The 24035-nt window shown below is 35.3% G+C and overlaps 4 protein-coding genes across 5 annotated transcripts; 2 read left to right on the top strand and 2 right to left on the bottom strand.

The window, feature by feature from the left end:
- Positions 1-876: 876 nt before the first annotated feature.
- Positions 877-9384, bottom strand: LOC123691041 (protein melted). 2 transcript variants are annotated; one of them, XM_045635222.1, is made up of 13 exons: positions 9010-9384; positions 7491-7745; positions 6986-7190; positions 6221-6480; positions 5673-5819; positions 5121-5278; positions 4572-4864; positions 4332-4421; positions 4181-4233; positions 3625-4051; positions 2977-3245; positions 2413-2676; positions 877-2189 (listed from the first exon to the last, which is right to left on the bottom strand). In XM_045635222.1, exons 1-13 carry the CDS (start codon positions 9112-9114, stop codon positions 1941-1943), a joined length of 2775 nt encoding a protein of 924 aa, XP_045491178.1. In that variant the 5' UTR covers positions 9115-9384; the 3' UTR covers positions 877-1940. The 2 variants fall into 2 exon arrangements, with proteins under 2 accessions (XP_045491178.1, XP_045491179.1); XM_045635223.1 differs by lacking the exon at positions 4332-4421.
- Positions 9385-9698: 314 nt separating this feature from the next.
- LOC123690839 (cytoplasmic tRNA 2-thiolation protein 1) lies at positions 9699-12510 on the top strand. The gene is made up of 4 exons (XM_045634918.1): positions 9699-9848; positions 9936-10475; positions 11168-11372; positions 11880-12510. Exons 1-4 carry the CDS (start codon positions 9801-9803, stop codon positions 12419-12421), a joined length of 1335 nt encoding a protein of 444 aa, XP_045490874.1. The 5' UTR covers positions 9699-9800; the 3' UTR covers positions 12422-12510.
- Positions 12510-17037, bottom strand: LOC123690840 (mitochondrial E3 ubiquitin protein ligase 1-like). The gene is made up of 6 exons (XM_045634919.1): positions 16739-17037; positions 15370-15527; positions 14636-14793; positions 14117-14387; positions 13194-13401; positions 12510-12935 (listed from the first exon to the last, which is right to left on the bottom strand). The coding sequence occupies exons 1-6, from the start codon at positions 16853-16855 to the stop codon at positions 12816-12818; spliced, it is 1032 nt and encodes a 343-aa protein (XP_045490875.1). The 5' UTR covers positions 16856-17037; the 3' UTR covers positions 12510-12815.
- A 1181-nt stretch (positions 17038-18218) lies between these two features.
- Positions 18219-22603, top strand: LOC123690842 (THAP domain-containing protein 2-like). The gene is made up of 3 exons (XM_045634920.1): positions 18219-18586; positions 18991-19186; positions 22111-22603. Exons 1-3 carry the CDS (start codon positions 18507-18509, stop codon positions 22348-22350), a joined length of 516 nt encoding a protein of 171 aa, XP_045490876.1. The 5' UTR covers positions 18219-18506; the 3' UTR covers positions 22351-22603.
- The last annotated feature ends 1432 nt before the right edge of the window (positions 22604-24035 follow it).

The following is a 24035-nucleotide window of genomic DNA, read 5'->3' as shown; positions in this document are numbered from 1 at the left end:
AGATTCGCAGATTCGCGTCACAGTTCAACAATGTCAAAATCACACTATCTTTCCACTACGCATATTTTTTATACCTATCATATTATTTCAAAATTTTTATCATACAGTGATCGTTCATGATACGTTTTTTTGGCAGTGCCATACATTTTTAATTTTATATACTTAACCGATATTTTAGGTTAAGTTTAATTCCTTTGTTAATCTCTATTCCTTCCTTTTTGTCGAATATCTCGACAGACAGGATACTGACTAAAATATTTAATGTCGAACGATTAGTTACTTCTTGTAAGAATCGTAAAACTACGTTACTGCAGGAATATGGCAATACAATATAGGTACTTATGTAAGTTAAGTACCTATCAAACTTATGGTAAGTACCTACATAATGATTTCATTAAAATTTATAATTTACATGTCGTAATATCCGATAGTCTAGATAAAAATAGATTACCTATATTTTTTGGTTTTTACCTCGGTAATATTAATAATCCTCTAATATTAATGTCAGGTATTGTTTTGTAAAATATATTAAATCAACTTAACATTGTTGTACCTATAGTTGGATATTTGAGACCACAGAACTATCTCAATATAGTTCAGTGTTTGAGACAACATCTCTTAGAATTCAAAAATTTTCTAACATTCGAACCATAATTCTTATTAAAATTATCGATTTTAAGCATGCTATGTTCGGTTAAATAAATGAGGCACAAATGATCACAATTTAAACCATTTGTGCCAAAAATATGCAATGGTTAAGTTTGATAAAAAAGAGTATTTACGTTTGGTAATGACCAGCCATCAGTCTTCAACCAGTAAAAACTCATCTGAAAATCTTATATACAAATAAAATCCAAATTTATTAATAATCAACATTATATCCTCATGTCATATGTCACTTAATCCTAACGTATCCTAAAAACAACAACTTAAACATAAACCGATTAGGTATATATAATATTTATAAAAAACATTGTACTTTACACATTGCTACATAATTGTCTTTTAATTTTTCTTAATCACGAAAAAAACATGTCAAAAATTGTTACAACTCAGGATTATTATTGGACGTTTTCTATCACAAAGTAATTTCAATATTAAGTACAAGATTAATAATTCATAATATACAAATATTCAAGACGATTTTAATAAAACCACAAAACGATTAAAATATATTAAGGGAATTAAACAAAATGACTACTGGTCGGGAATGCAATGATCAAAATTATTCCAAGTAAAATAATATTAAATTAAGATACACGGGAAAATTCAATTAAAACGAATTTTAAAATACCTAAAAGCTGAAGTACCTTAAATCCACATTAAATTTAACACATCAATTGTGAATAAAATATAAGTTTTTTCTAAAATGCTCAATAAAAGCATTCGCCAAAACGGTTTTGAAAACCGTTGTGAATGTCTAAATATTCGAATTTTATCTCGAATTTAATCAACTAATTGAAACGTGTCGCAAGAGGAAATTAAATAATTGAAAAATCTTGTCAATTCAATAAAATAAGGTATAATCTTGACAAATAATTATGTGCAAGCCGATTTAAAATTTTAAAAATATTATCAGCGAGAATCTAAACAACTACTTAATTCGCATTCAAGCATAATATAGTTCAGACGAACTATTATATAGCTTTGATACAATACTTTTTATAAAAAAACACCTCCCAACGAAACGGATAAAACATGACGATAAAGTCACAAAACCTTAAAAATTGCCACTTTTTGACAGTTTACTAGAATAGCCACATTCACAACTTTTATGTCTAATAATGGCTACTCAAAATCGTTCATACACAGACTCAGAATCAAAAATTGTCTGTCGCAAAACTCTGCCCACTCTTAGGCAGTTTTCTAATGAACTTACACAATTTGATCACTACTGCCACGAAATAAGGTGTCAATTTGAATGTTTTTACCTCACAAACTCAAAAGCTCTTGAGCGTCAGTCCCCTGGCTGGTAGACTATTGGCTTTAGCCGGCGCGTCTCTCGCCTGCGAGTGTGCTACCGCTATACTGAGACACTGGACCCATTCTTCAGCATTCTTGCCATCTTTGGGCTTCAGGATTAGGGTTTGGTCTCCGGTGAAGATTTCGAACGCTTTGGGAATGTTCCGCGCGCCTCGTGACACTTTTACTGAACGGATCTGGTTTATGTCTATGCTTTCGCCGCCGCTCTGTAATGTTTATATTGTTTATGATTATAAAAATAATTATAATTTACTGTCATTATTGAAAACTATTTTTAATAAAACTTGGAATAGTGTTCTGTTTTAACTTTACGTAAATTAACATTGATTGACATACTATCGGCTTTCCAGATTTGCCATTTTTTATTGACGTGTATGAATTTACGCATTCAAAAACGAATTTGTCTATGAAATCAGTTAAAACACTCACCGATCCCTTACACGACAGATGCGCGCCGGACAGCGTGAAGTACCTCGTCCGCCAGCGTCTGAACAGCCTCCACCTGCCCTTCTTCTCCTTCAGCTGTCCCTCGATGACCGGCTGCCCATCAGCCGCCAGGAACCCCACAGCCCTCTCCGGGTGGTTGCAGAGGAAACACCCCCACGTGGCCTTGGACGGCTCGCTTTGGGCGTTCACTTCGAACACGTCGAAGAAACCCGCCGCGCGCAGCTCGTTCACTAGCATCTCTTGTTCCTATGTAGGACAAAGGAAATATTGTAAAAAAAATCTTGTTTGACTGTAACCGATCGAAGGGTTATATATTTGTTTTAAATCTCTGTTGCTAAATTTTATGACAAAAAATAATCTGAATCACTTTATGTTAATGCAATAAATATTGTCATGCGTGCGACGCGTGTGATTGTTGACAACCCTCTGTAGGTACGCGCAAGTACATTATGTTACGGAGGCTCATACTAAACCGTACACATTAAGGCTAAGTTTGCAGACAAGGGACGTACTGCGCGTTACCTCGCGGTCACATAGATCGCTTACCTTGAGCCCCGGGAAGGCACTAGTAACCAGCGTGAGAAACGTCTTGTTCTCGCACTTGAGTATATCCCAGCAGTGCTTGAGGCTGGCCACAGTGGGGTCCCGGCTGGAGAGCGCGGCCGCGTGGCGCGCCTGCAGCGCGAGGAACATGAGGTGTATCCACACGCGCGGCGCTCGCGTGCGCAGGGAGAACGCCGCACGTGCGTACAGGCAGTGCGGCCCGCGGCGACCGCACGCGAACTGAAGGCGCGCTTGCTTTTTGGAGCGGCGCTCTAGGAAAGGGTAAGTGCTGTTTAGTACCCTCTCAGGATATGATTACGTCATCATATGTTTGTCATGAATGATGCAAATCAAAGAGACTTAGAAAACTGATATTGTTCTATAGTCTTAATATCATATATATTTAGAAAGAAAGATTTGAAGATATTCAATTTCCAAAATGAAAAATTCTATGTAAAAATTATTTTTATTCTTTTAACCATAACAAGAAAATAAAAATATCGAATTGTTTAGGTAGAAGTCTCTATTTAAAAGGAGTTAATTTTTACCATTACCCTGTGAAATTTGGGCAATTACACAAGCAAATACAAATTATTTCTTTAAATAATAATCAACATTTCAAACTACCCACCAAAATACACGAACACTTACCTTCAATCGTACACTTAGCGGGTGGCGGTATCCTCAACGACACGTTATCCATATATGCCTTTATTTTATCCAAGTGCTTCTCACAGAAGTGCTGCACTGTGTCCCTCATAGGATACGGCTCGAACACACTGATCCGATGGTTCGAGTTATCATTATTGATCATTGTAACACTGGTGTTGTTAGCCCGTCGTGACGTCACAGTCACCGGGCCAGAAATGGACACAGAATTCGTGCCAATTTGTGTCAGAATTGGTCCAGAAGGACTTGTGGAAGTAATCACTGACACTTGGCCCAAAGCAGTGTTCGAATGCTGTATGGACACTGAGGACGTGATCGGAGTGAGCCCGTCAGCTGATTTACCGATTAACGGATTCACTGATATCGATTGAGTTTGTAGTGGCGCGGATATTATTGTCGGTCCTGCCGTCTGAAATTGTGTACAAAACTTATAAAGTTAAATATTGTACCCCGAAAAATTTTACAAAATGCTTTTTTTTGGTCCTTCGAGTCGGATAAGTTTATGTGAAGGTGTAAATATAATGTTTTTTATACTAACCGACACTGCTGCAGCACCAACTGGTTTTGGTCCAGTACTCTTAGAGTTCGGTACTGAAATATTTGTTGAGATTATTAGTGTACTGTTTATTTATTTTTAGTAGTATTGTGTGTTCTTTCACGTATAATTAACGCCCATATTGTGTTTATACCTGGTGCAGGAAGGTTTGCGTTTTGTGCGTTGATTTGTTGTGATGATGATAGTCGAGTCATGCTTTTGTGAAGTCCACCCACCGACCCACCTAAAATTTATTTACATAATGTCAAAACACAGAAAGTATGTGAGAAACGTCAAAAAAGAATTATGAATCAGAAGTGCATCGACATGGATTGCTTAGAAAAGTGAACAGAGAGACAAAATGAGCTATAACTTATTATTATTTATTTCTTACCAGCAACATTCAATCTTGTCATGCTTCTATGGGAATTAGGGCCCGGATGCAAGCGTCCTGTACTCCTCGAGTCTCCCAATTTGGCCCTCCGCGTGTAGCCAACAGGGCCAGTGGGCCCAGTTGTTACAACTGAGGGCCCGGGGGCCACAGCCGGGGCCCCAGCGGTAGTTGAGGGCCCTGTTGTCGTGCCAGAGCTAATAACATTGCCTGTGGAATTCTGACCGCCTAGTTTAACGATCGTCACACCACCGGATGTTCTATTTATCTCTCCATGAGTCGATTTTGGACGATTACTGAAATGAATTTTTAATAAGAATATATTAATACAAATTCATAATATTCGTAGCAAGATTTAATGACACAAGTTATACATACCGTCTCCTACGAGTTCTATGTTTATATCCACGAAAGCTTTTAGAACAATTATATCATATTAGTGAAAATCAAAATGTTGACGTACTTTTTTTCGTGAACTTTCAAATATGAAAGTTTTTAAATATATAAAAATAGTCCTTAAATTACTCTGACGGTGATGATAACGTCACTCACCTATGATTGGCTCTCAACGCAGCCAGTAGTCGATCAGTAAATAACGCGGGGTAAGCGCTGCAAAGCGCGGTCGCTTCCCGAATGAGCGCCGCTTGTTCTGACCACTCCGCACCGTGTAATCTCTCCACCACGAAGTTGAGCGCTTCTTGCGCTCTTTCCTAATGTGAAATATGGTATATGTTACTAGTACTTCGTTTGACGTGAGATTAGTGTTTATAGGTTCATATAAAATTATAAATTAAATAAGCATGAAAATTAAAAAAAATATGTATTTTTATAAAGCGCCAGTTTAAGTGATGTGATTTGGAGTACATTAAAATATCGTTGTAGCGTAAAGTGTAAAATAGTTCAAAACAAACTAAGTACTGAAGTACGTAACAAAAGGGATAACTTCACCATTTGTACCACAAATAAATAAAATAAATCTCAAATTAATGTGGTATGTAATTTAAAAAGCGACTCTGTCTCTCTAACTAAGAAAATAATGGCAACACATGGTGTATTTTTAACATCTGTGCTAGTTTTTTGACTACTGTAAAGTTTGATACTCACCCGGCTAGTAGTAGCAACACGGGCGAGCGTGGTTGCGATAAGGCCAGCGCTACGCGGCGAAGCGTGTGCCGCGCGGCCCGCCCGAGACAACGCGCCCGCTTGTTCCGCAACTAGCGAGGGACGACTTGCGCTCACGCTCGCTATTACCTAGAAGGTAAGTAAGGTTCTAGGTAATGTCACGTGGTAGAGGTGCAAACTGGCAACGCCGCACGCGGTTACTCGTGAGGGAACGTCACAGTGAAAAGCGTAAACTGGCAACGCCGCACGCGGCTGCTAGTAATCGAACGCCGTAGCGCGAGTCGCGCGGGCTAAGTGATTAATTTTATGTGTTTTACCCTAACAGTGTTGGGGAATTATGTAAGAAAAAAGAAAATAACTTAAATGTAGTAAGACATAAATTTTGAAAAACAGTACTTTTTAAATAAGATATGTCCATTGCGTTGTAGTATATAAAATATAAAGAGATGATAAGTTAAAAAAAATATTGAATTCTCATTGAAAACAAAGACTGAACTGAATGAATGGACAAACAAAAATCTCATAAATACCTGCAGCAAATCCATACACATGCATCCCGGATCGTTCTGCGGCGTGTTATTAGGGCACAAGTATGAAATCAGCTGCGGCACGGCTGTTTTCAAAGCCTCCGGTCGTCTTGCGGCTATTTGCTCAAACAGTGCGAAAAGAGAACTCTTCTCTACGGGTTCTGCGTGTGGGAGTAACGCGACAAGCGCGGTCACGTGACCTTCTAAAGGTTCTGGGCACACTTCGTATAAGTTTGTGAGAATTCGACAGAGCGGGTAGTTTCCTGCAATAAAAGAAAGGTTTATTTTGAACAGAGGAATGATGTGGTTTAAAAAATTATTTATTTGAAACCAGCTTTCCGTCCACGGTTTCGCTTGCGTACATTTCTCTTTATTACATGGAAGCTAAATACATTTCCAGTATTATTTCAATCACATAGTCTTTTTTAAATAGAAGTAACATCCTTTCTTAATCCTTCCTATACATCATTCCTAGTCTAGTTTATCTTTTTCTGCAACAGATGGAGTTATTCATTTATTTTGTGATAATTTAGTCTATTTTACTTTTTGTTATTTGCACATTTACTAGCGGTCCGCCCTGGCTTCGCCCGTGGTACATGTTTACGTTTTCTCTCCGTAAGAACCATCCTCGTACTTCAAGGAATATGTATTATAAAAAAATTATTATCCAAAACGGTCCACCTGTTCACGCGTGATGCCGTGACCAAGGAAAACGGGTTTCATTTTTAAATAATAGTAAGCAGATAAATAATAGTAAGCGATTTTTACCTGACATAATAGAGTCCATGATGGTTTGAACATGTGGTTTCAACAACACCGCGTGGTGCACCGCGGCAAGCGAGAGATATCGCGCCATGTGACGTGATATCTCCCGATTGCCCTTGTGCAGGAATTGCACGGCAACTGGTAGGAATAGTTCCATAACTTCCGCGTTGCCACTCGACTCTTTGTCGGATTGTAAGGGGAATGATACCTGAAGAAGAAAAGTGTTTTGTATAGAGAATTTAATGAGGATAGTTTGCAGTTCTAAATAATTATGAAAATGCAGAAGCAGAAAGCCTGTGTATAAATAGTACTGTTCTGTTGCATAACTAGATAAGGAAAAATGTTGTTGATTGTTCAACATCAATTCAGGGGTAAATCATGAAATTAAGGTAATAGGTATTATTTAAATACTACAAAATTAGAACAACAGTTACCAGTTAAGGAAAATCAACAAGCAATTAACACACATACTTCCTCACAATGAATCACAATTAAATAAACAACTTACCAGCACTATACACGCAATAATATCGGAAGCTATTTTAGCGTGCGGCGGATCGTCATCTCGCAAATGTCCCACGGGCATCAAGTTATGGTGAAGGCACGACTCAAGTAATGCCACTAGAGCACTGCAGTATTTCTCTAGAGTGCCTGTCTCTTTGATACATGATGTTACTCGAGTGACGCATATCTCTATGAGTGCCTGATCACGGTCATTACGGATGTAGTCCGGTCGAGATGAAATTTCGGTTATCTGTTTTAACTGAAACAATTTAATAATTCTTTAGCATTACTTATCTCCAGAAGCTGTGTCTGCAGATGTGCAAAACTTAAATTCTCACAACAAGTTGATTCTATAATGTTTAATGATTTAAATTTTTTATGTAAGTAGGAGTAATATTTTTTTTTTAATTTAAATTCATTGAAAATCTCATCAGAATAGATACTTTAGTTTAGCTGTAAAAACGTAACAGACAAACAGGAAGACTTGCATTAAAAATATTAATATGGATATACAAAATAATTAACATTTGTGTGTTGAAATGCCTTGTCCATTACATAATGTTATTTATAACTTAAAACATTGCATATTTTTATCATTTATCATAACCATTTGATGACATAAACATATGACATGCATTATGTCACCATTCAAGTATTAAACTGGTATGATAACAGCAGCAGTGGTTCTATAACAACTTAAAAAAGTGTGAAAGTGAAGTCCCATGTCCCCTAGTGGGGTAAGGGGCAGATGCATTCATCTGTTTCACTGATCGATTTTCTTTACGGACAAGTAGGTGATCAGCCTTCTGTGTCCTACCAGACCGAGACATTTTTTTTCTTCGTCTCCACCGGGTGGTCAATCTCTAAAATAACTTATTTCCTATTAATTTTCCGTTAACATGATTTACTATAATATACTTATTGATTAAATTATTTTCTTCAGGCTTGCAGTCCCAAATTAATGAGAATATAAAATAAATAATTATACATGTGTAATTTACAACAAATAGGGAAAGAATCGCTACTAAAAACATTTCTCAAAACATGTATTATATTAATGTATTAGATTACACATTGATCCAGTTCTCCAGTCAACCATTGCAGTATATTTAAATCAAGCACAAACATAAATGATATAAACATGCAGACATATACAAGTTACAACTTAATTTGAATTTATTAAAATGCATGAGTTGTGTGATGTGGTAATACTGATTGCAGTTTTTATTATGTTTAAATTTTTTTGTACAATGTTTATAATAAAAACATATGGATACTTCAATTTGAATTAACATGCATCAAAACCAAATAAGAAATAATTATTCCAACAGGTAATAGAGTGGATATTTACAAGGCTACTTTCACTTGAATGCATATACATGCAGAGATTGCAGTTAATTCTATATTGCATAAACAATCAAAACAAGCGCAGATACTTTATTTTTTTCCACGTAAGCCTATAATAGCTATAATTTAACTTTGTATATGTCAATGTTGTCGTAAAAAGTTCGCAAAATACTTACGACTTCATTTATATCGTTCACAATATCTGAGTCAGGGATTGCAAAAATGTCCCCCGCCCGGGTCAGGTCGCGCTCGGTGAGCACGTGCTTCAGCAATTCGTGCATACTGCTGTCTCAATAACAACTTGGAATCACAAAATGCACACAATCCACAACAACAACTGACTCGACACATCAACACCGCCTACTCAAAACTAGTTTTGAAGATTTTACAACATGTTCCAAATTATGCATAATTGTAAATGACATAAATAGAAATCGCAATCGATTTCTAACTGAAAAATAAAACAACAAAATCAAAGAAGCGAAAGTTTCAGTAAATATAGACCTTTCGATTTGTTCCGAATTCCGATTCCCGAAATTACCTACAAGTTGACACAGCAAGTTGACTGACTGTTCATACTTCATAGTTCATATTATGTCAATCGGTCAATGATCAGTAAATCGGATAATCATATTCACATTTCAATCAATAGATTTGATGTAAAGAAATTATTGCTATTGATACTTCTGTGTATGAGATTTATTTTATTTTATTAAACCTTTTTAGTTTTTATGAAACTATGGTATTGCTCAAGTATATATTGCTCCATCTCTATCAATTTGTACATTGTGAGGTACATTGTTGTCAAATTATGTTGTCTGTGGTTGTCAACGTCATAAATCACCTGGCTGTTCTGCAGGTTCTGCAAATAGAAAACAAACTTTAAATTTAATAAATAAGAGTTTGACTTTGATCATAATTAAAATTGCATTTTGAGGAAAAATTATAAACTACCTACCTAAATATCATGCCTGTTCCATGCAAAACAGGCTGTGGCAAAAATGCCATGCTAAAGGTAACCTCAATTTTTGAATATTTGTAAACATATTTCTATGAATGTTTGTAATATTATTAAAATACATAATAACTTTCACTATTCTAGCGGCCAAAAACCGGAGATGCATTGTGCAAAGAGTGTTTCTTTTGGGCGTTCGAGACAGAAATCCATTTCACGATCACAAAAGGGGAATTATTCAAACGCGGAGATTCCGTCGCTATAGCCGCTTCAGGTGGTAAAGATTCCACAGTTCTTGCTCATGTGCTCAAAACGTTAAATAAACGTTATGACTATGGCCTCGATCTCATGCTATTATCCATCGATGAAGGAATAACAGGATATCGAGATGATAGCCTCGAAACTGTTAAGCGCAATAGAGACGACTATGAGATGAATTTAAAGATACTTTCGTACAAAGATCTGTATGGTTGGACGATGGATGAAATCGTAGCTCAGATAGGACGTAAGAATAATTGTACTTTCTGTGGTGTGTTTCGAAGACAGGCGTTGGATAGAGGGGCTGCTATGCTGAATGTAAAATGTATAGCGACAGGTCATAATGCTGATGATATTGCTGAAACTGTGCTTATGAATGTGTTACGAGGGGATATAGCAAGGTTGAAAAGGTGCACAGCTATTTCTACGGTAAGATTGAGTTTTTATAATGATTCAAATCTATCATCATTCTCTTATGAAATACAGTGTAAACTCTATATAACGACACCGAAGGGACTGTGCGTTTTATGGCGTTATATAGAGTTGTCGTTAAATGGAGAGAAGAAAAATCAGAATTAGAAAAAGAGAAAATTTATTTCAGACTAGTGTTAGTAGTTATGTACATAAAAAAGAATGTTACTTGAACGCTATTGTGTATAGTCTGTTGTCAGTAGTCGTCAATACACAACGATTTTCTTTTACTAGCCATGTATACAGTTTGAAAGTTTGTGAGCAACTAAGAATATGATAACGTATAGATAATCCATGACTCATACTTATTAGTCATGGTCAAAAACAGTCTACACGTGCAAGCAAACCCAATTTGTAAACAAAAGAACGAATTTCTTAGAAAGTTCGGTATGAATGACGTCGAGTTTATTACTTAATTGTTGTCGTTATTGAGAGTGAGTGTGATGCTATGTAGAGTGTATCATTGTATGGTAGATAAGCTAAACCAACCAAAGGCAATTGATTTTGACGCTTTAGAGAGTTTGTCGTTAAATCGAGTGTCGTTATATAGAGTTTACACTGTATTGTGTAACTTTATATAATTATTAGCATATTAAATTAAAAAAGAAAATTCAAGATTATTTTTTTAAAGTTTGATTTTTTTATTACAGGGTAGTGAAGGTACAATACCTAGAGTGAAACCTTTGAAATATACATATGAGAAAGAAATAGTAATGTATGCTCATTACAAGAAGTTGGTATATTTTTCTACCGAGTGTATTTTTGCACCAAATGCATACAGAGGCCATGCAAGAGCTTTGCTAAAGGATTTGGAAAAGATCAGACCATCTTGTATCATGGACATCATATATTCAGGTAAGTAAAATATAGTCTAATTATTAAAGAACAATAAAAAATGTGATATTATATCAGAAATTTTTTGCATAAATTTGAAGATGATTAATGTAACTTATGTATCCATACTAATATTATAAATGCGAAAGTAACTCTGTCTGTCTGTCTGTCTGTTACTCAATCACGCCTAAACTACTAAACCAATTTGCATGAAATTTGGTATAGAGATATTTTGATACCCGAGAAAGGACAGGATAGGTTTTATCCCGGAAATCCTACGGGAACGGGTTTTCTTTGAAAACGCGGCCGAAGCCGCGGGCGGAAAGATAGTATACTATAAATTCTATAACTTTGTCTGATTGGCAGTTAATAAAATATATTTTAATTAAATTGAATTTAGAAAAATTGAAATTATAATACAAAAACAACAATGACTGACCTTTATGATTCACATACTGTACAAATGTAATGACTGCACAAAAGAAACTAAAATCTATGTTAAACTTATTAAAATATTGTACTTTTCAGGTGAAACAATGTTAGTAAAGGAGGAGGTCTCCCTTCCATCACAGAGAGTGTGTTCCAGGTGTAATTTTGTGTCCTCCCAAGAAGTTTGCAAGGCTTGCGTTCTACTAGAGGGTCTTAACAAAGGTCTGCCCAAACTCGGCATTGGAAAAAGTTCAAAAGCAAAGAAGATGCTAGAAGATTATAACGCAAGACAGAAATTGGCGGCGGATATTGAAGAAATGAATGAGGACTTTAAGAAAAACAACTGTGTGTCTAAGGGTAAAGTGTGTAAAAGTGGGTGTAATAGAAATAGTGACGTAAAATCGACACATAGCGATGCATGTAGTAGTAACTGTGGTTGTGCTTCAAAGGACTTAGTGTTACCAGAAAATCCAAAAATTAATAAGCTATTACAAGAGTATGGTTTGCCAGATTCAAAAGACGTAAATAATGTAACGTCAAATGGAAAAGATTTAAGCGATTCGGAAAATGATGAAAATATTTTATTAGAAGAAAATACATGTGCAGGTGCTTGTGGTAATGGTTTAAGTATAGCATTTTGACCCTAATGTACACATAAAGAATTATTGTGTATATATGTATTTACATTATTATTTGTATATTGTAAATAAAAATCATTTATTTTAAATTATACACTTTATTCCATCACAATAACATTTAAATGCTAGGCATTGTTAGTTTTCTAATAGAAATAAATATCTTATATTTTAAGAGCACTATAATACAAAGCACAATATTTAAAATCTTGAGTACTTTAGTGTTATTCTAAATACATAATATCTTGAGCTTCCAACTGATAGTGAAGTTCACAAAATTAATGACATTTATTTAATTTAAAGTTAAAATTGCATTGAAATCTTGGATGAATCGTCATATCTATACAGTTAATTAGAAGATTTTTAGTTAAATCAAATGCATAAAATAAATGATATTTGTCTATGTTATAAAAGCTGGTGCACGAGACTCTATCCTCTCCCTGCAAATTGGGCAGTTGTCGCGAATATTTTCCGAACAGTCTTCACAAAGGCACACATGTCCACACGGCAACAATATTATCTGAAATAATATAATACTTTTTAGTTATAATTAAACTTTAAAGTTAGTTTGTCATATTACTAAGTAGACTGGAAGTAATTCTTTAATTTTATCCTAATTCTTAAGACAGGCCATTTCGAAAATATCAAGTTAAAAATTGGTCAAGTTCTTTTTTCAAAAACACCTTAAAGATTGTAGAATACTTTATCTTTGATCCTCAAAAAATACCACCAACCAACCTCCTTCAAATGAACTTGAAAAAATATCGCGCCAACCAACCTCTTTAGGATTATCTGTGCACACGACACACAGCTGCACGTCACTAAGCCCCTTGTCCCTGTTCTGCGCTCTCCGTTCTCTCCTCCCAGCTGCCAATTGCCGCTTCATACTATCTTCTGCTGCGCGTCGTTTGCGCCGTTTCATGTACTTGTAAGCTATTCGACCGGACGCGACGGCGGCCACCGTTCCAAATACCACTATTAGCACCCTGTTGATTGGTAGAATTAATTAGGTTAACAAATGTAATAAAAAAAATTACCGTATTTAATGTTAAGGTGCATTTCTGTTGTATTTTTTTTTATTGAGATCTGCAATCAGTTGCAAGACTTTAAATAAATGAGGTGATGACTTAAAGTATTTTAACTTTATCAAGCCAAAATGGAATAACTTTACAGCTAGATACGACGTATATAATTATCATAAATGAAGATTGATCTGTGAAATATCAGGGACTCCGTAATATAAAACAAAAAAACTTCATATTAAAAAAACTTCGTAATAATAAACACAAAAAAACTTCATATGAAATTTTAAAACAATTTAACTTACTTTTTAAATAATATAAGACACAATTTAAATGCCCTTTTAAGTAACATTGTGTGAAGCACTAGACGTAAGTACATATATACAGTTGAAAAATAAAAGTACAATGGTCAAGAAGTTACATCATGAATAATGCATTAATTCAGATTTCAGACAAACAAATTAACTCTGAAAAATAATGAACTGTTGTGTTTTGTATGTAGATGTAGTACTATTATCTAGTCTATACTAATATTGTTTGTTTGAACGTCCTAATCTCAGGAACTACTGGGCCGATTTGAAAAATTCTTTCGGTGATAGATAACCCATTAATATAAACCAAAGAGAGAAGAGCATATTTATATCACTGAACATTATTATTTATATCATTCAAGAATTACCTCAACAAATCCCGAGAACTTGCCAACCGCTTCAACAAGCTGGATTTCGTCGCCGTCGTCAAATATAACGGCAAACCGTCTTTCGGCGGTTGTATTTTCAGTCCCGAGCTGTTTCTGCTGAGTTCTCCAATTGCCGTGATGTAGGAACCGTCGCGTAACATCTCCTCCATGGTTTGGAGACCTCGCTGCCGAACACCAGAAAAGAATCCCCATACATGGTCTATGACCCCTGGTGACATGGGCTCAAACTTGTCCGATATAACATCAAGGTCTGAAAGAATTTTAAGTATTTTAATTACTCCATCCAATCATGTACTTTCAAATAATTCATCGCATATTATTTAATATGGTATATATCACCTATTTAGGTGAATTAAAAAAAGGTAAAGGTTTTTATATACAAATTAGATAAATTTTATGAAACTTACAGAAAGCAACACAATGGATCAATGATATGAATTTAATTTATGTAGACTTCTTTTTTAGACACTTTAAATACATATAAAGACAAATAATCACCCAATAATTCCGCAGCCAAGGCATCAACAATTTCAATGCTATGTTTCCCATTTGTGAGCACAAACGGTGTCGCATTACACACCTCGTGGATAGTGCGTGTCTGATCAGACCAGAAACCAGCTGATGTTCTGGCTATCACATGCTCTTTTATTGTCAACCTGACGATAGAGTTAAAATTTAAATAAATATTTTGAGGACAATTTTCACACATGGCACAATCTGATCCGATATCAAGCTTTCGCTTGTGTTATTGAATTTTTTTTTGTGTTAATTTTTTATGTGTTATGGAAACCAAATGGCTGCAAACATACATAGATATTTTTTTAATAAATACTTAGATAATTAACACCCAGAGAGAGCAAATAACTTTGTTCATCACACAAATATTTGCATGGAAGGCAGGGTCACTACCAATTAAGCCAACCGGTCTGTCAATTTAACCATATACATTAATAACTCAGCCCCCGGAATCACAGACACAATAGAAAATCTAGTGGACCGATCGGGCTGCTGGGGGCTCAATGGGTTAAATTGAATGTATATGAATTCTGCCTATAATATAATATATATTGCATATTTACTATTAGAAAAAAAAACTATGATGCAGAGCTTCCAATAAGTTGTACTTATTAAAAAAATATTCTTATATGCCGAAATCATAAACAATTTAAAACAACTTCATGAAAATGTTTATTGAACACAACCATATTTATGAAACAAGAAAAATACTGTACCTTTGTATTACACCAGTGACAGACTGATTATAATTACTAGTTATAGGGTTTCCGAGTGGTTTTACAAGCCCTCTTATCACAACATAGGGTACAACACAATTTGGGTATTTGTTTATCTCTTTCTGAAGATTTGAATCTATGTCCAACACTGGTGCTGTCTGAAATAATAAGTATTTTCTATAAAATACTGTGATATGATTTTTATTAGCTCTTAGGGTCAACTCACACCAAAAGAGCGGCGAAGCGCAGTGAAGCGGAGCGCAGTTTCCGTGCCATATGAATTTTAACTTTATTTTCATTACTATAATACTTATTATCGCATGAGAAACTCGAACGAGTCGCCGCTGGAATTCCGCGGAATTCCAGCGGCGCCGCGGGCATCCGCGCGACTCGTTTAAGGGGTTGGCTTTAGTTAACTGCCGCACGAATTTGTTTTAAATATTTATATTTTTAGTTAGCTAGGTAATGTAAGATTGTAATTCCAAAATATTATCGTTAGGAAACTTGTAGTTTTTTAGTTATTAATTTTTAAAGTTAATAATTTTTGTGCGAAAAAAGTACATTTATCCGTTTTGTTGTGCAAAAAAAGCGGACCAAGACGTTCCATTTCAGTGTACTGTGACTTTACGCTGCGGCCGGCGAGTGCCAAAAGCGACTTTAGGGCGATTCCTACTCAAACAAAAAAAATCTACGTAGGTAGGTTAAAAAACTATTAAACATTTATTTTTAATATCCAAATAGGTAGCGAGAAGCGAAGCGACGAGCGTGTTAGGTTAACTTTTGAACTGCCGCACGAGCCGAGCGAGCGAAGCGAGCGTGCCGCGGCAGCGGCCGGCGAGTGCCAGAAGCGACTTTAGGGCGATTCCCACTCAAATAAAAAAAAACTACGTAGGTTTTCAAACTTGTTTGTATTTTATTTATGTATCGTAAATTTTTGTTACTATCGTCTAATGCTTAGTTAAAATGATTTTACACCAATTCCATACATTTTGAGGTTAGAATAGGAAAATTGATTTTTCTCCAAAACTATTGGTTTCCTAACTTTCCCCTTTTGGTGGGAGGGTTCCCCCCCTCCTCCTCCCCCTCCCCCTCCCACAAAAAACCTATAATACGTGCGGCAGTTCTATAAAGAAACCCCCGTTTAAGTATTATAGTAATGAAAATAAAGTTAAAATTCATATGGCACTGAAACTGCGCTCCGCTTCGCTGCGCCGCTGCGCTGCCGCTCTTTTGGTGTGAGTTGACCCTTAATCTCAACTTATGAATATTTATCAGATTCGGATGTAGGATAGATTTTTATACTTCATTGTCATAGTATTTTTTTTGTTAAGAATTTAGATAAGCTAACTATCGTATAAAAAATAATTACCTGTAGCGCATTTAGTATGTGTTTACATTTGCTCAGCTGCTTTACACAAAATCCCAATATTAAAGAGTCTATACTTAAAACAATAGCTTCCGCAATTACTTCCGAAAAAAAATCCATTATAATGTAAGCTTTGTTTTACTTTAGAAACATAAAATTTTGATTAATGCTTCTCTTGTTTATTTAGAGTATTCACATTTTAGGAGTGATCACTGTTATGTTATCTAATTAAAAAAATAACCTCAATTTGTAAAAATATATTTGTTTGACAATTGACATTGTTTTGACTTTTGGTTTTGACTCTTTTTGACTGTACAGTTATTCTGTCTATGACACTTTAGGCCGGTCTCACATCGTCATGCCTCCTCCACACTACTCGCGAAGTTCCTCGGCGAAGTACTCGGCCGAAGTTGACTGAAGTCCGCGGTGCTACACTACACACTCGTTCAACTTCGCGAGGAGCGCATACGATCATATTTAGAACGAACTTCAGGTAACTTCGTGCCCTTTGACTCGGGCGCAAAAACCGACAACAAACGGAAGTCGGGCGAGGCGAGGTAAAGTTGGACGAAGTAAGCCGAAGTGCCTCTCTACACTATTCTATTCGTCTAACCTCGTTCAACTTCGCGAGTAGTGTGGAGGAGGCATAAGAATTTTTCTGTCAGGACGCACTCTTTTCATACAGTCATACCTACATTTTGTTCTACCTACCTGTGCATACTAATTACCTACTACATAAGTAGCCTACTCACGATTCAATTTCAGTAACAATCTGCTGACACAATCTGCAGTGAGCTGACAGATTGTGTCGTGAATAGTATAGTTGAGGGCACGTTGGGGGCGTAACCCAACATGTTGCGTATTGGATCGGCGCGGAAGCAACCCGACAAATTGTCTCAGCAGATTGTGTGCGTGTTGAAACGTGAGTATTGTGATTGCTCCAATCTCGGCTCAATCGCGCTGCCGCGTTAATCGCAAAATGGCGGTTTTGAAATAAACGCGGGAAAGACATTTTTACATATTTGAGGAAGATGTTTATATTTTATACTTTATAGCCCTTGAAATCTATCAATAAAATTGGAAAAAATACAAGCTTTACAAAGATAATTATCTTATATTTCATAAATTAGTATATCCATTAATAATGCGTATTATTGCGTTGAGGTTTAGCATCAGGCCAGGCATCAACGTGACGTGCACACGTTGTGGCAAGCAATCGCGGAATGAAATTGTGTCAACAGATTGAGGGTTGGATGAATCGTGAGTAGAGAACGCTCAATCGCGACTGCAACAAATTGTTTCAGCAGATTGTTGGTTGTGTTGAACCGTGAGTAGGGCCTTATAGAGCAAGTAATTGGCATACTATCAGAATTATGACGTGTCGAATGTCCGCTTCTGATGGGCGCCGGATGCAAACGATCGGACGTCAGAATTTTTCTGATCAGAAATTAGATACTTTATACTAGGTACACAAGGGTACACAAAAGACTAAAGTCACACTAATAAAAAAAAAAATTTTGACAGCTCTGAGCTCACCATCAGAACAGGGTAATATAATATGTTCTGTGATCAACTCTATGCCATCAACAGCTGACACTTTGTTATTGTTTACGAAATTCTTGGTTGTTTTGATCACAGAACTATAACGAGATAGAAGGAAAGAGTGTATGTACCTCGCGTGCCGAAAGGGCGATTTAACATCGTGTTCGGTGTTGCTCAATCCGCTCTCGACCGCTCTCCGTGTGTGACGTGTGACTAATGCAAACAGAAAATGGCCCCGTGCTCGATAATTAACTGTGCAAACACCACCAAAAAAGTTGAAGGTGTCAATGAAAATATTTCCTTTCACCGGTAAGTACTTTTTGGCCTAAAATATCTGATAATACTTGTAAAACAATTTATTTTTTGCTCCGTATTAATTTCATGTAAACGGTAACGGAATAGTGCTACTTTTCCATAACGGCTTTAATTTTACACGCCAGACTGGACATGCATTGAAAACCAGCAACGAAAATAAAACATTCCAAACTGTCGAAACGCGAAAGGTTGATTTCTCATTTTTCTGTCAAAAGTAAGAATATAGAGTTGTACCCCACGATTTTCAATGCCGATTACTTAGTCGATTCAAATCGATACCTATTGGAAACAGAAAAAATATAATTATTTTTTAATCCTGTAATATTATTGACGAAAGGGATCAATTTAAATCGATGGTTTAAAATATATTTACTATACTTATTGCAAATTTGTTTCAGTTTTCCGAAAGATCCTCTCGTGAAAAATAAATGGATTGAAGCAACGGGTCGTAAAAACTGGTTTCCTACGAAACACAGCCGTATTTGTTCCATACATTTTCACGAAGATTCGTTTACTGGCTCATCAAAGTTTCGGCGAATAATCCATACAGCTTATCCGACTATAGATGTAGTGATAATGTCAAATAATGAAAAGGTACATTTATACATCACAATCATTTGTAAATTTCATTTCTCAAAATAGGATCTGACTTGTTTTTTTCTTATCTTGCTTTACTAGCTGCTCGTTTAGCAGCTAATATTTTTTCACGATTATTCTGCTCCATGGTAACTTGTCTGTAACGAAATAGATATGAGATAAACAGAAGTTAGCTAAATAAGTTTTTTCCAAAAAATAAATTTTTGGGACAAGCTTTTATTGCTGACTGTACTTTTCTTTTTAAAACACTCATCTACTTATAAATTTAAATTTTTAAAGGATAGAAAAAAATTTATATTTATAAATTTATAAATTTATATTTATAAAGCATTTGAATGCCATAAAAACAAAAAAAATATAAATTCAAGAAAAGGTCGTGTTCCATCGTTACAATATTGTATTCACTGAAAAGTGCTTCATATTGGTTGAAATGGTTGTTGAATCATCTCAATAGATGGCGCGCGGTGTGTCCCTTAAGACCAAGAAGCTTATATCTAATACACTGGAGATTTCGGTATGAACATTGACGTGTAACAAGAAAATATTGCCCAGTTCATGTTTTTTATCACTTTCACACCTAACTTGGTATTGCCACTGTTAATACGAAGTTTTCCCAAGGCTACTATGTATGCTGTAATATTCTGTGCAAAAGGTTAGTTTTTGTACATGAGTTTGTTGATAAATTGCCAACAACGTCATTCAGAAGCATTGTTGGATGAGACAATTATTATTTATGCTAAATAAACTAAGTATCTGAACCAATTATTAAAAAGCGATACTCCCTGATTATGGGTAGTCACCATAATAAAATTGTAGCAACTCTCAACTTTGTCAATATGGCATGTGTGTCAAAAAAATTGCGTCGCTTCGAATATTTAAGTTAATATTGTTGCTTATTTAATGAATATTTTCCGAATATAAAGAATGCATTGTATTGTGCAAAATTGCAGAAGTGTTTGGACACCAAATTCTGGCATAGAATTTCACAGGCAAGTGTATATTTACGTTATTTACAATATTCCTCAATACTCCTGCATTTACCTGTTTAGAATCATTTCAATGGCAAAAATTGTCTAATTTAGCATCATTTTAGTAAGCAGTCATGTTAAATTTGTTATTTCCCTAATACTTTATCATTTTTCAACAAGTTTTCAATAAACAGATTTAACAAGTAAGGTAACCATGATGACGAGTTTTTATGGATAGCGAAGAGAATATATTGTAATAACAATATTATGATGAAAATTTAGAACACCATTTTAAAGATTGTTACTAGTAATGAAACAACACATGACATCGGTATTGCACTCACATGTAGTTATAAGATTGTTCGTTTTTACATTGAAATTTATACTTTTTTAACTTACCTCATATTTTTTTGTTTTACGTATTTCAGCTTTCCAAAAAGTAAAATAAAAAGAAATATATGTGCCCATCAAGGTTACTGAGGATTACGACCCAGAAAAAAATACCTTTTGAAAAATAAACTTTGTAAAGTTAGCTGAAATTTGTGCAAGGCTGCTTTTAACAGTTTTTCTTTGATGATTCTGGCTTGAAATTGACCCGTCGAAGCAACGCGTTTAAAAAGAAGATCTGAGTAGCTAACAATTTGATAAACAGCATCTGATGCAAAACACAACTTTCCTCTATTTACAAAGGATGTTAATGCTATATATCGGTTCATATCCAAGCTTTGTAGCCAAAAGTTATTTATAACTATCATTCTATACCAATTAAAATTGTATGTACCTACCTATAAAGTATGACCATAATATTATAATATAAATACTGTTAAAAATATATGTCGTTATTATTTATAGACCATGATTTTTAGTTTTTTCTATTTTGAAAAATCCTGAATTTACAAACCAGCGTGGTCACTCGACAGAAAGAGACAAATAACATGACTGACGTCATTGAATGTCATAGTTTCTTGTTTCAAGTTAATGGTCATAGTGCAATCTCCAGTGTATTAGAGGATATAAGCTTCTTGCTTAAGACACATAAAACTGAAAGGATAGAATAAATTCGATTGCTCAGGCGGGTCACGAGTGGCTGAGTTGGTTAGGCATCCGCCCCGGAATGGCGCGAAGGATGCGGGTTCAAGTCCCGCCTCGTGATCGAATTTTTTCTATCCTTTATAAATTTATATTTATAAAGCATTTGAATGCCATAAAAACAAAAAAAATATAAATTCAAGAAAAGGTCGTGTTCCATCGTTACAATATTGTATTCACTGAAAAGTGCTTCATATTGGTTGAAATGGTTGTTGAATCATCTCAATAGATGGCGCGCGGTGTGTCCCTTAAGACACATAAAACTGAAAGGATAGAATAAATTCGATTGCTCAGGCGGGTCACGAGTGGCTGAGTTGGTTAGGCATCCGCCCCGGAATGGCGCGAAGGATGCGGGTTCAAGTCCCGCCTCGTGATCGAATTTTTTCTATCCTTTATAAATTTATATTTATAAAGCATTTGAATGCCATAAAAACAAAAAAAAAATAAATTCAAGAAAAGGTCGTGTTCCATCGTTACAATATTGTATTCACTGAAAAGTGCTTCATATTGGTTGAAATGGTTGTTGAATCATCTCAATAGATGGCGCGCGGTGTGTCCCTTAAGACACATAAAACTGAAAGGATAGAATAAATTCGATTGCTCAGGCGGGTCACGAGTGGCTGAGTTGGTTAGGCATCCGCCCCGGAATGGCGCGAAGGATGCGGGTTCAAGTCCCGCCTCGTGATCGAATTTTTTCTATCCTTTATAAATTTATATTTATAATTTATAAAGGATAGAAAATTTGATATTAAATAAGGCAGAAATAATGTCCATTAGGTACATCTGGGTATTTTCCTACTACTTACATTATGTTTTACTAACTACATCTAAAAATTATGTTGTAATAATCACATTTCTCTACAGGATGGTAACTCAACCAACACAGAAGAAGAAAATAATAATGGTCAGTCACATAAAAGAAAAAATAAAAGACCATTAACACCAAGAGAAAAAAGATTATATGATTTAGTAAAACACCAAAGATTGGTAATAAAAAGATTTAGGGAACAGAATAGACGCAAAGCTAAAAGGATTGAAGATTTGGAAACTATAATAAATTATTTAGAAGGGCAAATTAAAGATAAAAACCTTCTTCCTGATTGAATGTGAATTATAATTATTAATGATTTAAGGAAATTTCTTGGTTGTTACTTGTGTCCCTTTCATTAAATGTCTTTAAATTTATTGTACATATTTGAAAGTAGTTTTAAAGACATATACAGTGGGAGAACGTCGCGAACTGGAAACTCAGGGACTTAAAATAATTGTGATTTGTGACGATTCTATAAGCGAAGAGAATTAAGTTGTTACTAATAGATGGCACTGCAAGGTAATACTTTTAATGACGTCTTATAGCCTTAAGAGCGGTCAACCCGTGCATCTCTCCATACAAACGCTTGTACGTGATTATGGCGTTGTATAGGATCTTTCTTTGAATTTTTTTTAACTAAATGGTATCCTCTGAACTATACCTAGGTTTCTAATAAAACGCGAACTCAAAATTTGGAAAAACAAATGCAGTATAAGTCTCCAAAAATCTGCTTTTTGCACGAATTTTATCTGAATTTCAGGCGTTTTTATTGTACTTATTAATTATACCAGTAAAAAAAATATTTGGTTTTAAACCTTGCAAATGTAATGGAGATTCTAAATGTCAAACATTTTTGTAACAAACTTGTAAGGTTTACTAATAATCACGTATTTCTTGAAACAAGTTTTATAAAATTTCCGCACACTATTTATCATTCAATGTTATCGCGCTCTCAACTGCTTGTTGCGTGACGGTAAGAAGTATGCGGGGGACGAGCCGTGCAGGGTGAGACGCAGGAGTTGAAAGGCGTTCGGCTCGTTCCTCGGGAATTGTTAGTAGGTATTGAGTTTGTTGAATAAAATCGTTCGTAGTGAGTAAAACACAATTCACTAAAAATAACATGCAACTGCACAATTTACGTACCTAGTAAATTGTGCAGTTGCATGTTATTTTTAGTGAATTCTGTTTTACTTACTACGAACGATTTTATTTTTCACACCGGACACTGATTTTGCTTGCGAAAGGATAATTGATTTATATTGTGAAACGAACCTGGCACTAGTGAATACGGACACCGATTTTCTTATGATAAGGAAATAGACGACGAGATAATTTATTACCTACTAGCGGTCTGCCCCGGCTTCGCCCTTGGTACATATTTACGTTTTCTCTACATAAGAACCATCCTCGTACTTCAAGGAATATAATAAAAAAAGAATTATCGAAATTGGTCCACCCGTTCACGCGTGATGCCGTGACAATGCGAAACGGGTTTCATTTTTATCTATACTAATACCACCTAATACATATTATAAAATTGAAGAGTTTGTTTGTTTGTTTGTTTGAACGCGCTAATCTCGGGAACTACTGGTCCGATTTGAAAAATTCTTTCGGTGTTAGATAGCCCATTTATCGAGGAAGGTTATAGGCTATATATCATCACGCTACGACCCCAGGAGTGAAGCCACTGGGGTGAAACCGCGCGGAGCAGCTAGTCACTACATAGTATAAAACAAAGTCGCTTTCTCTGTCCCTATGTCCCTTTGTATGCTATCTTTGAAACTACGCAACGGATTTTTATGCGGTTTTTTTTAATAGATAGAGTGATTAAATAGGAAGGTTTATAAATATAATAATATTAAATAGTGGAGAAGTACTGTTATTTTTGAGGTTTCTAATGTGATGTAAATAATTCCATTTTTTCCGCTTACATTGCAAACGCAGGCTGAACCCTACGAGTTTTATCAAAATAATGTAC

Source organism: Colias croceus, chromosome 4 (genome assembly GCF_905220415.1).
Source record: "Colias croceus chromosome 4, ilColCroc2.1".
Taxonomy (NCBI): Eukaryota; Metazoa; Arthropoda; class Insecta; order Lepidoptera; family Pieridae; genus Colias; species Colias croceus.
This window is presented reverse-complemented; position numbering and strand designations above follow the sequence as displayed.